Source organism: Scaptodrosophila lebanonensis, unplaced genomic scaffold (assembly GCF_003285725.1).
Source record: "Scaptodrosophila lebanonensis strain 11010-0011.00,11010-0021.00 unplaced genomic scaffold, SlebRS2 tig00000024-arrow-pilon, whole genome shotgun sequence".
Lineage (NCBI taxonomy): Eukaryota > Metazoa > Arthropoda > Insecta > Diptera > Drosophilidae > Scaptodrosophila > Scaptodrosophila lebanonensis.
This window is the reverse complement of record NW_022060538.1, coordinates 9,026,617-9,044,594: the sequence shown is the minus strand read 5'-3', so window position 1 is coordinate 9,044,594 and position 17,978 is coordinate 9,026,617. Positions and strand designations below refer to the sequence as shown.

At 36.3% G+C, this 17,978-nt stretch overlaps 2 protein-coding genes across 7 annotated transcripts in view; one reads left to right on the top strand and one right to left on the bottom strand.

The window, feature by feature from the left end:
- The window catches only part of LOC115621567 (sodium/calcium exchanger 3), a 76,717-nt gene that overhangs the window by 14,318 nt on the left and 44,421 nt on the right, over positions 1-17,978 (bottom strand). The gene's annotated exons all lie outside the window — the stretch shown is intronic.
- On the top strand, positions 4,131-6,016 carry LOC115621860 (membrane-bound alkaline phosphatase). The gene is made up of 2 exons (XM_030515679.1): positions 4,131-5,363; positions 5,462-6,016. The coding sequence occupies exons 1-2, from the start codon at positions 4,131-4,133 to the stop codon at positions 5,798-5,800; spliced, it is 1,572 nt and encodes a 523-aa protein (XP_030371539.1). The 3' UTR covers positions 5,801-6,016.

Below are 17,978 nucleotides of genomic sequence, written 5' to 3'. Positions count from 1 at the left end.
TATAACAAATTAGCGTAGTAGTATTTTCTAATCAATGAATGAACTAATTTTGAACAAACACTAAATTCATCGCTCTTGTTGCGGTTTTTTAATTTAATCCTAGCATACAATTGCTTACTTATTTGTTGCCATAAATTAAATGAAAACCAAAATCAAATGAAATGGTTTTTTTAACCGTACAAAATAAACAACGAGTGAAAACCATTTGCTTAGCTCACAAACTAATTTATTTATTTTTTTTGTATTTCTATGGCAAATGGGACTCGTTTAGAATAACAAAACGCCCTTAGTGGTTGCTAAACCGCATTGAAATATATAAAAATGTAAATTTAAAGCATTTCAGAGCTAATACAACTGACGCAAAACATTTTGAACAAGTAGCAGCACAACTTCAAAAGTTACGTATACGCCACATGTGTACGTACCTTTTAATGTATTTATTTACAGGCACTCGAAATAAATATTCCACATACATACTTATGCGAGACTTAATTAACATGAAAACAAGCACACAAAATTATGAAACGCAAACAAATCTCATGTGTTTGCATCTGATTTTTTAGGCAACACATTTTTAAGCACATTTTCAGCGGCCTGTTACTCAATATGCCGCGCCAGACGAACAAAAGAAAAGGCAAAAGTCAATGTCTGGCAAAAAGAAAACACACACACATATATAGCACACAATGAAAATATATATATAATAAAAGAACTGAAGAAGAAAAAGCGAGAGAATGAAATTTTGGTATTTATATGATTGTATTTTTGGCAGTCTGCCGAAAACAAAAACTAGAAAACCTGCCATAAACTCATTTTGGCGTATTCTCAAAGAGCCAGACCGCAAGTTGTTGTTTGCCTTTGCGTTTGGCCAGCCAGAAAAGGTGGGTGATTGGAAAAAAAAAGTCCACACCAATGAACGACAAGCCGATAAGACAAGTTAAAGTGCTTAACACGTGTTCGGCAGCAGATTGTGGCTATAAGAGGTTGTAAGTGCCGAATTGTTAATTAGGTGAAAGTTTTCTTTCCAACTATGATAATAAATTGAGGGCTTAGCTGGAAGGCGACAAGAAGTTACAAGGCTTAGTATTTTATGTACATAATGGTGTGACTTTTTTTTTTCTTAATTTCATAAAGTGTTTTTACTATACGTGATAAAGTCCAGTCAGTTGATTGTTTATTGATAAGTTTAGTGTGGTTTTTAATCTAGATTTTACGTGCGATTTCCATGAATGTGCATGCACTTGATTGTGGAAAAGAAATCACATACTATATTTTTGCACAGTTAATCTATTTTGCTATCTAACAAGTAAATCAGTAGGGTCAAATTTATTTGGAATTGCTCTCACATTTTTTTATATTTATTTTCTGCACTTTACCAAATTTTGCTTTGTACGTCACAGAGATTAGTAGGAGAAAAGTTCGAATTCTACAATTTTGATTCCCAAATTTCATTATAGCTCTCAACTTTTAATCTAGCACGAGTCTAAAGGAAAAATCGAGAGGTGACAAAATTTGTTCACGAATTTGTTGAAAAAGAGATAAAACAAAATGAAATACATTGATTAACTTCATAATTTTGACTAATATTTGTTATTCGAAATATCTTGAAGTTTTACTTTTGAGCTCCAGCTCTTTGGTTTTCAAATTACACGTACACTATACAAATTTTTTTAAGTAATCATTGAAACATAATTTACAAATATTGCAGAGAAACTATTACAGAAAAATAAATTTATTTCTTATTACTATTTGTGTATTTAAACTATTTTGTCTCCAGACTTGACAGGATCAGAATTTATTTGTAAACTTCGAAAACAAGCTAAAGGATCCCGGCATTCATTTCGCCTTGAATACGATTTGCAAAAGTTTGTTTGAGTTTGATATTTAATTTAATTTTTCTTCACCATTAGCGAGAATTGCATTTCATTTCACATTCTCTTCCGGTAAATTCCATTACCCCCTTTGGGAGGGAATGCTTCAAACTCGAGTTGAACTTTAGAATAAATGAATTCTATTTTCATTCGCTTCACGACAAAGGAGGCCAGCGCAAGAGCAGCAACAATAGCAACAAGAACAGTAGCTACAAATTAATGAAAGCAGTACAATTCTCATTGAAAACTTTCACCTTTCACTTTCAAGTGGTCAAGTCGGCTAGCGGCTTGCGTTTGCCTGTGCTTTGTTTTTAGTGCTCAGCACATGCACGCAGCTTTTCTTTTTCAATTCCTTGCCCTGTGCCATCAAAATTATTTCGCTCACGTGTTCTGTTTTGTATGGAAACGTAAAAAAAAATATATGGGGCCACAAAAATTCGCACAGTCCGGACACGAATTTTTTCTGCCCACATTTTCTTCGGTCACTTTTTGTGGGGCGTGGCTATAAAAATGGTTGGCTACCTTAGTGGCTTGTTCGTTCGCCTTTTACGACTCAGATAAATGAAATGCGCTGGCGTGTGTGTAATGAGTATGGTCAACCCCTACCCAGCTCCACACCCACCACCACACCTGACTTACACACACACACACACACACATAGAGTGCACAGAGATTTCTCATAACTGATTACGTGACTTTCATTGAGCAGTTAAAGCTCAGAACGGACATGACCTACCTTCCCATCAAACATGTGCCATTTAAATAGGGGCATATAGAATTATGTATTAATGCGATAAACTCGACAAACAAAACGATGGAGATGTAGGTCTTCAAGCCACTTTATGAACTGTTCTGACTTGAAAAGGTCGGCCAGACACTTTCCAAAAGCAGTCTCTTGTGGTCCATTATCTAGCCCAGCTCTCTGCCACCAAAGCGAAAAGCATGTGTATATAAATAAATAGTGTTTTTTTTATTTCTGCAATAACTATATATATTTAGAACAGATGGCTCATATTTTAGCTAAATGAATTGGCGTAAGCATTTTATTTGCTTCAAGTAAAGAGAAGCACCTGTGTGAAATTTATTTCGAAAAGTGAGAACAAAATATTCCATGGACTGTCCAATATAATTACATCAAACGTGTCTTTTTTCTATGCTGAAAATAATTTTAATTATAAATAATCTATATATACTATTATTTAACAATCTGATTGAAGTATTAAAGAGAAACTTTACTATAAGTAAGAAGATATCTAGTTCCTATTTAATAATGAATGGCTTCTAATAGATAATGTTTTAAATTCAAGCCTTAAAATTATAGAAGCTATAAAAGTCCATTTCTTATTCATACCGTTCAGACTTTGAACTTCAGAGTACGAAAAAACAATAAATAATTAAGAAAGTTTTAGGAAAAGACCAACCATACAACACAGAAACGTGATATTTTGATGGAAGCAAGAATTTCAAGGAATTTGTTTGCTGGACGGATTCGTACAATCGTGCCTGACATTTAAGACTTCTTTAACATCAAAGTTCTAGTGGAAAGTTTACTTAAAAATGTTGACCAAGCTAACACGGAGGGGTAATTTGCATGAAATTTGTCGTGCGTGTGCCATAATTTTTCCATTTGTTGGCTCAGAGAGGGGGATGGGGAGGCAGCGTGGCCGACATTTTGTTTTAGTCTAATTTCTAGTTTCTGGGTCGACTAAGTCGATTGAAAATGTTTACTTCTCAAAAACCTGACACGGAATATAAAAAATATGAAACTTTGAAAAATACTTTCAAACATAATTCAAAAAGAAAAGAAATTACTTTATAAAAAGGAATTAAGAAAGAGCTTTAATTAATTGTAATAAATTATAAAATATAACCTAAATAGGAATTGGAAAATGTTACTAGTAGCTTATTAGTAAGTCTGGCAAGCCGTTAAATCGGACAAAAACATAAATAATGTGCTTTCCACTCTTCAATCACACACATTGCATGAGTAACCAAGTCATTAAAACGTTTTATACCTTTCATGGCATTTAAGCTCGTGCTCCATGTTACGTTTTATAAATCCATAAATTCTTTCAGAGGCCCTATCATAAATTGCTCGTTGGTCTGCTACATTGACATTGTATTGGATTTATTTGCAATGTACTACGCAGACGATTTTTATGGTCCGATCTAATCTTATCCTTATCGCTGACCAATTCATAAGAAGGTGGCAGAGCAAAACCTGCTGAATGGGTCGTTCTGTGGTCAGTCTTTGGAAAAATGTTGCGATCGCCGTATCTTCTCATTGCGTTCACTTTGACGCTATTGAGCATCTCGGTTCGGGCCGCACCAAAATGTGAAGGTGAGGGCAACAAGGAATACTGCCGTGACCGGCTCATGCATCCAGATTTGCCGGAGCCCATGCGCTCCACTATTCGTGCAGTTGAAGGGGAAGAGAACAATGAATACTGGCGCTCACAGGCAACTGAATTTGTTCGCGCAAAACTGGCGTCCCAGCCGAATAAAAATCGTGCCAAAAATGTGATTATGTTTTTGGGAGATGGCATGGGTGTGACCACCACGTCGGCCACTCGAAATGTTATTGGCGGCGAGGAGAAGGAGCTGTCTTTCGAACGTTTTCCTTACACAGGCCTGTCCAAGACGTACTCGGTGGACAAGATAGTGCCCGATTCGGCGTGCACGGCCACGGCCTATTTGTGCGGCGTAAAGGCTCAGGAGGGCACCATTGGTGTGACGGGTGCTGTGCCGCGCACCGATTGCAAAGCAATGCTGGATGAGAGCACGCATGTAGACTCGATTGCCAAATGGGCCATAGATGCTGGCAAATGGGCGGGTCTCGTGACAACAACACGCGTGACACACGCCTCACCTTCGGGCGTCTATGCGCATATCGCCGAGCGCGATTGGGAGAACGATGTGGAGGTATCTTCAGATTGTGGTCAAAACTCAGGTGTTCAGGATATTGCTTATCAACTAATAAATGGTGAAGTGGGCAGCAAACTAAAACTAATAATGGGCGGTGGCCGCAAGCACTTTGTGGATTCTACGTTGTCTGCAGAGGGCAAGCGAGCCGACGGTCTGAATCTTATTGAGGAATTCCAGCAGGCTGGCGCAGGCAACGTCTATGTGAGCACAAGCGACGAGTTGGAGGCCGTTAATCTACAGGAAACGGATCGCTTGTTAGGCCTATTCAACGAGGATCATCTGCTCTACCATTTGGAGACAAATGAGAATACAACACAGCCTACGCTGGAGCAGATGACGCGCAAAGCCATTGAGTACATGAATCAGAGTGATGAGGGCTACTTCCTGTTCATCGAAGGTGGTCGCATTGATCAGGCTCATCACATGAATAAGGCGCGCATGGCCCTCGACGAGACCGTGCAGTTCTCCAATGCTATAGCAGCAGCTCGTGAGCTCACCGATGAGGAGGACACGCTGATTGTGGTCACGGCAGATCACTCGCATGTATTCAGCTATGGCGGTTATCCGGTGAGTGTTTAGGAAAATTCAAACTTGGTTTGTAAAATCAATGAATTAATCTATATAGAATTTGCGCAGCTCTTATCTACAAAATTATTTATTTTCAGTATCGCGGCAACGATATCTTTGGTACTGCACCAGTAACGGCGAAGGATGGCAAACCCTATATGGTATTGAGCTATGCCAATGGTCCTAGTGCCGCAAACTTCTATACTGCCGAAGAGTTGGAACGCGTTGACCCAACCACGCGTGTTGTGGGTGCCCATAATGATGAGTTCCCCGCTGGGGTACCATTAATAGATGATACACATGGCGGTGATGATGTGGCCGTCTATGCTTCCGGACCCTGGTCCCATCTCTTCACCGGAGTCTACGAGCAGAACACCATACCCCATATGATGGCCTATGCCTCCTGCCTGGGCGATGGTCTCACCGTCTGCAACTAAATAATCGCCTAGCAGCTGTTCCAGCTGCATGTTATCCATCCATAACAATTAGATTTTTAACTCGTATGTAGCTCAGCAGCTCATTAAATCAGGTCGAGGGTGTTCTTGCCATTTGCATGCGCATGCAGCAAAGCTACCACTCCCAAATCTACTTCCCCATCCCTTGCACTTTCTTTATAATGCAAATTCAATTAAAGCGAGAATTTCAACGATTTACACGACTGCTCTTAAATGCTTTCTCTCACCGCCCCTTTGATGTAAAAGTCGCAAAACTTTTGCCTTGCATGCCAAGTACTCATCATTAAAGGACGCCCACAAACTCCCCAATGCTGACTGTTGCCTGCTGGTTTCTAGTGCCGTTGGCTCCGGTTGCGCTTCTTACCTAATTTGAAACTCATCAACTTAATGCGCGGCGGCTGCGCCTTGCACCTCCTATTCCCTCTGTGAATGCGTCCTGGGCTGTTATGATTCGCGTGTGAAGCCAAAGTTTTGGCCAAAAATTGTGATACGATAAAAACGCAAGTCAGGAAAAAACTTGCACCTACCAGAGAATACCAAATGTCATGGCAAATTACTTCTTATAGCATATTAAACATTTTCGGCATTTCGCAAATGAAATATGCTTTTGAATTAATATAATACAACGAACAAATTTAACTCTTAACTAAGTGTTAAATAAAAATTGGGAAAACTAAGTTTTTCCTTTTCTTTAACAAATGAGAAGCACAAACTTTTCGAAATACAAAAAAAAGGTGGTATTTCGTCAATAATGTTTCCACTTTCACGTGATTTCGTTGTTTCAAATGCCATTAAACTTTTCAAAAACAGATGGGGTAGAATTGAAATTAATAAAATCATTTTACGGAAATGTTGGCACGTTAGGATTCAAAAAACAACCCTTTAACTTATTTTGATCAACAAATAATTTGAAAGGAAAACAGCAAGACATTTTCAAAAGTTATTTTCAATTCACTGTCGGAAAAGGGCAAAACTTTTTAAACTAAGAAGATATAAGGGGTTTTTGTTTCTAACATTTCAGAATAAAGCTTAAACGGCAACACGATTTTCCTTTTCGGTTGTTTCTATCAATAGTTACTGTAGCTATTTACATACATTATGTAAATATGATAATTACGTTTAAAAGCAATTAGATCAGCCACAGTAAAGCATACAATTAGATTAGCGTGCACATTCACATTTCCTTGCGGCTTAAAAATCAATCAACAATTAAAATTTGAACGTCATCAAGTGACCTTGTGTTGGCGGGCACACACGCGCTTACATGGCGTATGAGTGATTTGAAAAATTGCTCACTAATGTCAGCACACGCTGAAAAGGGTTCAATGTGTAAATGTGTGTGCGTATGTCAATTTTCTAGCTGCAATTTCCGATTTGATTGATAGCAAAATTATATCCGCCATACACACACCCACATAAATGCATACTCGTATATGCATGGACTGCAATGCAGACTTAATTTCCCTTCGATGGGTTGCTGCTAAGCCCTCAACCAACAACCTCTGAACCCCGTGCCTTGCTTAGCTCAATGCTAATTTTGTTGTATTGCCTGCGCCACTTCCGCCGTTTGATTTCAATGGCGGCGGCAACGTCGACGTTGTCGTCGCAGTGCCTATTATTAAATAACCCACACAAATACAAACATACACACACACACACATACGCGACACACACTCTCACACAAGTATGCATCCATTACAGTTATGTTAAACAATGTTTACGCGTCTATTGATTTTGCAAAACTATCAAGTGAGCAGCCCGACCTGTCAGCCAAACGCCGGCAGCAACAGAGCCACCACAGTCGCCACAGTTGCCACAATATCCACAATGGCCACAATGGCCAATGGCAGTGGCCGAGTTGAAGCCAAAGCTTAAGCGGCATGGCCATCTTCTCTGCCTATCAGTCCATCGGTCTCTGTCTGTGTGTGTGTTGGTGTGTTTATAACCGAGCAGTCAGGGTTAGTTGCTGACCAGCCACGAAAGCGGATTGTGTTTTGCCTTCTAAGAATTGAACTTTAATGGCTTGTACAGTGCACTCATTCAGTGCAATGTCTGCTTCGCTATGAAATGTTTATTCAGTTATGGACAAACACATTGAGAAGCGTTGAATCGACTGCAAATAGTGAGTTTCATGTAACATGACTGGCAGAAAATAGCCCCCAACTAATGGTAGGGTTGGGCTGAATAATGAGTCTCACACAAAACAAACAAGCAGGCATTGATCAATGAATTAATATTAATGTTGCTTTCAACACATTCAACTATCAATTTATATATCGATCATATATTTCGAGCGATTATTAGTTCACCAACAACAGATATAGTCTTCAATTTTTGGTAGCCATTTAAGGCATTGAATGATCCACAAATGGTTTATGAAAAACAGAATATCAGTTTCTGATAAATAAAAAAATCGTTTGTAAGCCTATTAACTATGTTTTCAAAAATCAATTTAAAAATTCTAAATATGTTTAAGGGCGTTCATTGTTTATCAATATTTTAACACAAAATTTAATACTGTTTAATTTAATTTATGATTATTCTGAGTGCTGTTTTTATTGATAGAAAATACTATTTAAGCTTAATACATGTGTTAAAAAAAAACACAGCTATTTATTCATTTAATCTACGAGGACCTTAGATAGTCGGTCTAGTGCTTTATGTACGTTGGTAACAACATTTCTATCAACATAAGAAATTTTACTTTCTTATCAAAAAGTTATTTTCAAACACATTTGTAATTTATTTGCTGCTTAGGACATTTACTTTACAGCTCGAAATGTTAAATAGCTGGAGCCAACGTTTTTTAAAGACTTAAAGACGGGGTTAGACGGGCAAGAAAATTTGCTCATGCATTTGCAATTTTCAATAAACAGATTTCTTTCCCTTTTTTAAATTAATAAAATTTGAAAACAATTTAAAATGTGACTTTCTTTATGTTCGAGTTACAACTTTTTTTCAAACGCTTCATTCATTGGCAAATAATTGTAAAGAATAGAAAAAAGATTGCTTATATTAAAGTTTTAAAAGTTGACAGTTGCTCGAAATTGGCTGCCAATTATAGTATACAAGTAGTATTTGCGTTTTTGAGATGCTTCATTATGCATTCCTAGTATTGTAAACCCAAGCTTTTAAAGTAAAAGTGAATACCCGTGCAGCTTGAGAAATGATCAATTACAATAAAATCCAATGTTTGCCATTTTTTTGTTAATACGAAGCTCGGGATGGGAACACACGAATAAATTGGCCACACATTTGTTGCGCATACCTCATGATGTATTGAAATCATTCAAATCGCATATCAGCCACAATTCAAAAGGTAATTCAAGTTAAGGGAGGCAATTACACTTCACCTCAGAGATTGTGTAGCGCATACAAAGTTGTTCATTTGCCGAATCTTGCTGTATGAGAGGGTCTGCCGACAAGTCCCATACGGTCAACCATTGTGCACATACATATATATATAATAGCATTACTGACCCAAATTCATATCCAAGCCCATACATCTACACGAGTATTTTATAATACGGGTAGTACTTGTGCACACAAAGTGTAGAAATAGCCCATAGCGTACACGTATGTAATGAATGGCAAGGGCATGGATATTTCATATAGAAAACATACCCACCTTCCAAACATACTAAAAAAAAAAAACACACACACAGGTGGCTTCCCAAACGCTTGAAAATAAAATTAAAAGGAAAATACAGCAATTTGCATAGCAATGAGCATCGACGAGCAACCGACCTGGGCAGGTGGCTGGTTGGACGTAAAAAGAAAACAGAAAAGCACAAAAAAAAAAAAACATTAACGGTAGCAGCAACTATGTCCAACAATGCAACAGCGTAAACTTTTGATGGCAACGTCAAGCGCACTCCCTCTCTATATACTTCTTCTTTCCCCTCCCCAAGACACAATACGCTCGAAAGCTTTTGGCGCAACTTTTGAACAGGCTCGGCTGCTTGGGCTGCGGTTGCATATCATATTATTGAGTCGGGTTACTTTTAGTGGTTTTGAATTTTAAATTCAAGGCAACAGAGCCAGCAACAACGACACACACAGTGTGGCATGCCACAAAACGCTGCGCCATCGCCAGATACGCTGAGTCAGTCACCTGGGCTTCCTTTAAGAGCTGAACGCATAAAATGCAAAAGTTTTGCATTTAGATCGGCGATGTACAAGGAAACAAGGTGGCCGGAATAAATTATACAAAATTTATAGAAAAAGGCGGAGAAGCGAGAAGTAAAAATATACACATATAGCATACTTAAAGGCTAATGCTCATAGTTTTGCGGCTTGTCGACTGCCACCCACTGATAAGTTATTTATGCATGACAACTGGGCCAGCAGCAGCAAGTGGGCGGTCTTCTTCTTCCTCTCTTGCGCCAGTTGGCCAATTAGTGAAATGGGCAAGTTTGGCTTAAAGCCTTTAAGACGCCTTGGTATGCTCGATAACGAACTGCTTGTTTATTAATATTATTCATTAAAAATGCTCAAATAGTGAACTCTGAATCATTTTAAAAAGGCTATCAATCAATTATTAACGTTTTATTATTTTATTATTATGTTTGTCGCGATTTCGACATCAATGTACACTCCATCCATTGTCGTCTTTAGTTTAATTAAATGTTTTCTAAGAGAATAAATACAAATTATACCAGAACTGACTTCACTTACATCAAAATAAATATTTTAACAATTATATCCAAATAATATTTTGACCATTAAAAGCCAATTAGAAAATCTGCTTCTATTCATATTTCTCAGTAGCTGAATTTCTTTAAGTTATTAATTTGATTTTAAATTTCATTCTAATAGCAAATAATGCCATAGATCTTTTAAAATGGCGGCTGTCATTAGAATAATTAAAACATATTTGTATTTAAGTAAAAAGTTCTGCACAGAATATAAGCCATTTTTTTCTCATATAGATATGGACACTATAAATCATTCGATCGTATTTAAAGGTGGAAGGATCCACTTTTTGAACTCTTTATTTAACAGTTTAAGAGCGATTTTAATTTAGAAAGAAAGTTATTCAATTTTTCGGATGTGAAATCTGAAACCTTTACTCGACAAAAAATAGGAAAAAAAAATTAATTTTGACATTGATGCAACGATTGTTAAGTAAATTTGTAAATTTACCCATTTGAGTTCTTAGAGATAAAGTTCTTTATTAAAATATGTGTACATTAAATTTATAAAACTTATAAATATGTTTTACAGCTAATTTGAATACTTTTTGTATATCTACAAGTAAGTATTCCAAAGACAAGTGTAATTAAATACCATTCATATATTATATTTTTATATATTGTAAGTATATTAGTAGTATTATTTCAAAATTGATTGTAGTAAGAGCGAACATGAATATAACTTGTTCTTACATTATGTTTAAGCTTATCAGGAAGGCTTACACGAAGTTTATAAACTCTGCCTAAGTCGTGTGTGGAAAAAGCATTTAACTGGGAATTAACTCTGTTGTTAAAAACAGTTACGTAGGTTATCAAAAAATGACTATAGTCTGTCTGGCACTTTGCATAAAATGACACTTTTATGATGCGGAAGAAAAAGTGTCTTGTTTTTTTTAATGGCAGCTGGGCTTGTGAGCGACCAGCGATGTGTTAAATGGAAATACTTTTAATTTATATTTATTGATATCGAATAAATATGCGCACGGAAAATAATGTATGCATATAAAACATCCTGCCGTTGACAAGTCACATAGCAGGATGGATGTGCGGCATGACACGGTACGGAACGGCTCGACACGGCAGGATATGAATTGAGAGGAACTGTGCCTATCGATTGCTTTCTGCTCTCCTTTAATCAAATTACCTACTGCCGTTAAATTGATTAAGGACCCTCGTGCACACCATTAAATGGCTACTTGTAATGTGACTTAATTAACACGAATTGTTAAGTTTTATTTGCTTTGATTTACACACACAGACCTGTATGTTTGCACAGGACTAACTTTTCTTCATTAGCCTCGTCCGCACTAGGCATTGTGTTTTGTCATGGAGTTTGGCAAATTAATCAAAAGTTGTGCTCTAGTTTCATGGATCAATTAAAGGCGGCAACCCACAACCTTTTCCATGAACTTTGACATTAAATGACAGGCTGTTCTTTCAATTATGGTTCACCCACGTTCTACGAAATGTCACCCAACAGGTGGCCTGACACACAAAATCACTTAATATACTAATTATTTTATTTATAAAACACATTAACGTACGATTGGGCTTGCTTAAATTTCATAAGCAAGCGACAAGTTCATGTCTATTAAAATCTGTAAATAGTTGTTCAAAGTATTGTGAATAGTTTTTTTAAATTTTGCTGCATATTTGATTAAAAGTGAAACGAATTAACTCCATAGCATAAATAACCAACGAAGTAATTATTTGTAATGGAATTATTCAGATGAATGTCTGCAGTGGAATCCTAATACTATATAATGGAGCAGAAAAACAAATGAAATAAATACAAGTGAGAATGTGAAATACCCTGTACCCAAACAAACTGAGTTATATATAGCAGAACCAAAAAGAAGAAAGAACCCTTCTGTAGTTAAAAATTTAAATTACCTGTGCAAAGTTTGGTTTATAGCTTTCGAATTATAGACAGTATTAATGAAATTCTTCAGCGAGGGGTGTTGCTTAGGCATTAGGAGAGTCTAATCACCAAGTTTGTTAAATGTGCTTTCAGCCATTTTCGAAATCCAGGCATTCATCCAGATGGTCGGGCAGACGGACGGATGTGACTAAATCGATTTCTTTAGATATTTGTATTTATTATTTAGATATTTGTATACCATCCAGAAGAAAGTATCATTTATAGATCACAAATATGATCAGAAAATTGCGTTTAAATTGTGCACAGAGGGTTTATTTTGATGGACGATACAGATAACATGTCACATCACCATATCATATAACTATCGAGAATATTGTGGATATATCTGATGGTTGTGCACCGTTTTGGTGTAATACTCAGTAAGACTCAGAGTATTAATATATAGCTTCGGCACAGACGAAAATAACTCTTTAGCTTGTTTACAACAGTTGATAATTTTGTGAACCAGTTATACAAATATTTAACAGGTAAGTTTTTTAATATTCTGGCGTTTCAGCGTTGCAAATAATCTGTGGACATACTGCACGGCCTTCACACAATACGACCACACAATGTGTTCAAAAGAAATCACAACAAAGGTTTATTTTAAATGTGCTTGTATTATTTAATATAATACTATATTCACATTTGGCTGTGAATTGGGGCATAACTGACCGGGTGGCAAGAAAATTCCCCTCAAGATGTGAAAGGTGTTAAAAGACATTATTGTATTTTTTCAGATATTTGTTGGCGTAGAAGTAAATAAATTAATAAATATATTTTTGGGGGAGAAGTGCATAAATTAAAAACAACTTCCTGAAGTATGTATTTTATAAATACATCCATCGACTAAAGAAAAAAATTAATATTATAAATATATTATCCGTAGACAGGTACGTATATCACGCGTGGTTATTAATTAATTTCTTAAAGAAACTACAAAAAAATTATAAGCTCAATCTTTTTTTTTTTGTTGGACTATTTCTATTCTATGTGTTTGCTTAAGAAGCTCATGTCAAATAAATAAGAGTGAGTAAAATAATTATGCGGGAAATAAAAAAAATTTTCATTATGTGGTGTGCAAATAATTTGAAATCCTTTCACAGACTCTCAATCATCTCAAGCTCTTAAATATAAGTAGTATTTTATAGAAATTGGATGGTCGACGAATAGGGTCGGACTGTCTGTCTAATTGGGTTAATTGCATAGCAAGGAGGTGCTGACTGTTTTAGTGGACGGCTACGGCTATGCAATCAATAATTGTCGGACCAGACAAGCAGAGAATATGGAAATGGCCACACACATATGTTATAATTGTTGTTGTTGTTTTTGCTACTTATGTATTTATGAGTGGGACTGTCGACACAAAAAACATTTGCACTCAAGAGGGCAAGTGGGTAATGCACTTGACTACAACTGCAGAATTTTCATTAGTCTTGTTAGCATAGGTTCTATGTTCCCAACAAACATGATTTTGTTGCACGTTTGTCCGTCCGGATTTGTTGCGGCCAAAAACAAATTGTAAGGCTCGTGGACAGAAATTGCATGAGCTGGTTATAAATTTGTGTTTGTTTTGTGGCCAATCAATCAATTGTTTAGCTCGCACAAGTACGTTAGTCTAACAAATATTGACCGACAGCGAGCGCACATCATTTAAAATTTATAGAAAATAGTACTGTATTGTGAACAATAAACTGGAAAAATGACTGCCGGCTGGTCGCTGTTGACTGTTTAAATGCCAACAACTGGCAAGCGTGCACAGGATGTGAATGGACAATGTCTTCAAAGTCCTGCGTTGGCATTTGAGAACATTTACAAACATTTCTGTACATTCATTTTGTGTGCTCAGTCAGTTGCTTGATTGCCATTTAAATTGAAGAGTTATTGCGCTTCAGGCAAGCTATAAAAATAGTAACGACCACTCGACCCAAATGCTTTCGTTGGCCATAACTTACAGCTTATTGGAAAATGCTAAGCCCGGACTTACTGGTATAAATGCCATGGGAGTATCAATTACAAAAAGGCTAATTGAAAACATACTCGTAGATAAATTTAATTGCTTGTCTTAGGGCTATTTAAAAGCAATTTGTCTTTCATTGATTTTGGACTTGTACTATTTTCAAATTGAAATATATATATATATATATATATATTGAAATTGCACATATGAAAAAAATTGTTTTATATTAAAGGCTAGCTTCAAAATCTGCTCATTATAGTAGTAAATTATTAGTTGCCAGAGAGATATTTCAGTTTCCTAAAAGTTGTATTCTCTATCGTTCGTCAACTCCTCAAAGAGTAATTCGTTCCATTAATGTAGCTATTGAAAAAAAGGAACTAGTTCCAGCTAAATGAATGATATACACATTTCTAAAAGCTAATCTTCTATACTAATCAACTGATTTTTTCAGTTTCTTAAAAGGTGTATTCTCTAACGTTCATCAACTCCTCAAAGAGTAATTCGTTCCATTATTGTAGTTATTGCAAAAAAAGAACTAGTTCCAGCTAAATGAATGATCTACACATTTCTAAAAGCTAATCTTCTATACTAATCAACTGATTTTTTCAGTTTCTTAAAAGTTGTATTCTCTATCGTTCGTCAACTCCTCAAAGAGTAATTCGTTCCATTATTGTAGTTATTGCAAAAATAGAACTATTTGCAGCTAAATGAATGATCTACAAATTTCTAAAAGCTAATCTTCTATACTAATCAACTTATTTTTGTCAGTTTCTTAAAAGTTTTATTCTCTATCGTTCGTCAACTCCTCAAAGAGTAATGCGATCCATTATTGTAGCTATTGCAAAAATAGAACTAGTTCCAGCTAATGAATAATCTAAAAGCTAATCTTCTATACTAATCAACTGATTTTTTCAGATTGTATATTCCTAATCAGTTATCTAATCATGGTAATAGAAATAATTTGAATCACAGTATTTGACTAAAAACGCGCTTAGGCAAATAAAATGATAAGTGAACTGAGCTGCACACATTGGCGGCTATATGTACAAATACCACTATCTATCTATGTAGTTGCTTATGATAAATTTAATCAACGCTTAGTCACCGTTTAGATAATTGCTATACAGCATAAAGCAAACGTCTGGCAAATCATTTAAATAAATAATAAGCAAGCAAAGCAACAGAAGTAAACACTGAAGTGGTTTGCATGTAATTGCCAATCAGCAACAATTGCTTATTGACTACACTCCTAATATGTATAACCAACATTCCCATCAGCACATTTCAGTGTGTTTCGCCCTCTCTGTATTTAAAAATAAACCATATACTGTGTGTGTACATACATATATATGTATGAATATGTGAACGAGCACTCGGCAGTGCCCAAGCACTGCTTAATGGTCCTATTTGCACTTGGGCAAGTGCCAAGTGCCAAGTGTGTGTGAGAGAGTGTGTGTGTGTGAGTGTGCTTATCTGAATGCCTATATCTGTGGCGAAAGCGTTCAGGCGATGCAAATACAACGATAAGAAATTGAATGCATGTTAGACAAATGAGCACGAACTACAAAATACACCACACACAATTCACTTCCACAAATTATAGTTGTTGAAGCGCGAAATATGAACATGAAGACGGCAATAAACAACAACAATAACAACAACAATAACAACAACAACTACAATTACACCAACAACAATAGCAACAACACAAGGTTCATTTTCAACAACCAGTCGAAAAGTGACAGCAGCGTCAATGACTAGCTCGAAAAAAATAATCAAATGCTAGGATAAAAGCCGACAAACGTTTACTCAAAATGGCTGCATTGGGAGTCGCCCACATGGGTGTGCTTATGCATGTGCCAGTGCGTATGTGTGTGTGTGTGTGCCAACTGGGTCTGCTTATGTGGTAGTGTGCAATGCCAAGCTTTAATGTTGTGCTGGGTAATGATTTAATTTTTTAATGGCTGTGCTAGTTAAATACCCATTTGTGTGCTCTTCTGGCTATCGCCTTTGGCTTTTCTCTCAGTTCGAAAAAATTTAATTTAAAAATGCGGTTTGTTTGTGTTGTATTTGCAATTATTTGAGGCATTTATTTATAATTGAAATTAAATCAGAAAGTACTCGTATCTCATAGTTTCAAGTAAATAAATCTGTAATAAAAGTCTGAAGGAAGAAGCCAAACATTTTTGAGGCAAAACCTTTAGCCAAGCTCTTTTATTGAACTCGTTCAATAACTTTAAATTAAATGCATTCGAAGGCTGTTCCTAGCATTTGTTAAATATTCTTGGAAATATGAAAATAGTTTGGATTGCTTAACGTTCTAGATCAATCAAATAATCTTTAGTTCTTAATAAAATTGGTTTATTTTTTAGAAAAAGAAGAAAATGTATTTAAGTGTTATTACGAGACAGAAATAATCTATTCTCTCTTCTCAACCTTAAAAGCAAACTCATATTTTCTATGGAAGTGTGATTTGAACTGCGAAACCTCCTCTTATTTCAAATGCCAAAGATAGCTTGTCTATTTATTGGCATACTCGTATTTTATCGCTATGGTATCTGTATTAAGTGTATATTTTCAAATATATGCATATTTAACTAAAATATGTTTTCTGGGCTATTTAGTTTGCATAGCGAAAAGTTTGTTTTGTAGCTGAAAGGGGAAAAATTGCATTTTAGTTGCATTTAACGAGCGCCCATGGAATTTGAAAATAATAAAACATTTCAATTGCGCACGTGGCGTATGAGCAATAATATTTGTCTGCTTGTATACTGGAGCCATAAAAACGTTTGTGTATATTTGTTTAGACAATTTATGTTCGTTTACATTTACAACACTATCGCACACATGTGTGCGACTGATGAAGGCAAAGCAAAGCAATTTGTAGTCGGCATTGCCGGCAAATGTGGCGTATGAGTAACACAGAATTCATTCATTAAAAAGCAATAAACACGCACACCCACCCACACGAATACATGCACACACAGACACAAGGAAGGCAGATTCTTTTTCAAATACTAGGAAACGATTTGTGGAAACGATTGAAATGAACTGGATTTCGCACATTCGCATAAATTGGCAATTAACGCTGCCCAGTCGCAAAAATTGCGAATGCAAGCAACTCAAAAGTCGTCAGAGGTCGCCGAGTATTGTTCATTCAGTTGATTTGCCTTATGGCCATAATTAGGTACTTATTGAGTTGTAATTGGAAAAGTTTAAGTAATTGAACTAAGCAGCGGCAATGGCAGCGACAACAGCAACGACAGCAGCAGCAGCCGCACCGCCATTTTATTCACGCACAAATGAGTGGCGCATTCATAAGCAAAACTTTTTCCTATCCTCAATTTTTCCTCTCTCTCTCTCGCTCTCTCTCTTTGCAAGACTCCGTGAACTGCTCGGCTTTCTTACTTCCTTTTCTTGCTTTCTTCGTGCCCAAGTAGCAGACAGTACCGTTGGTTAAGCGTTCGTTAACAGCAAGGCGGTGCTTGGTGGCCTGCCTTTTCGCTTTTGTGCCGCAAAACTTTTGAAGTTTTACATTCAGTTAGGCGCGTTTTTATTATGACTCGAGCAATAAAGAAATAAAAC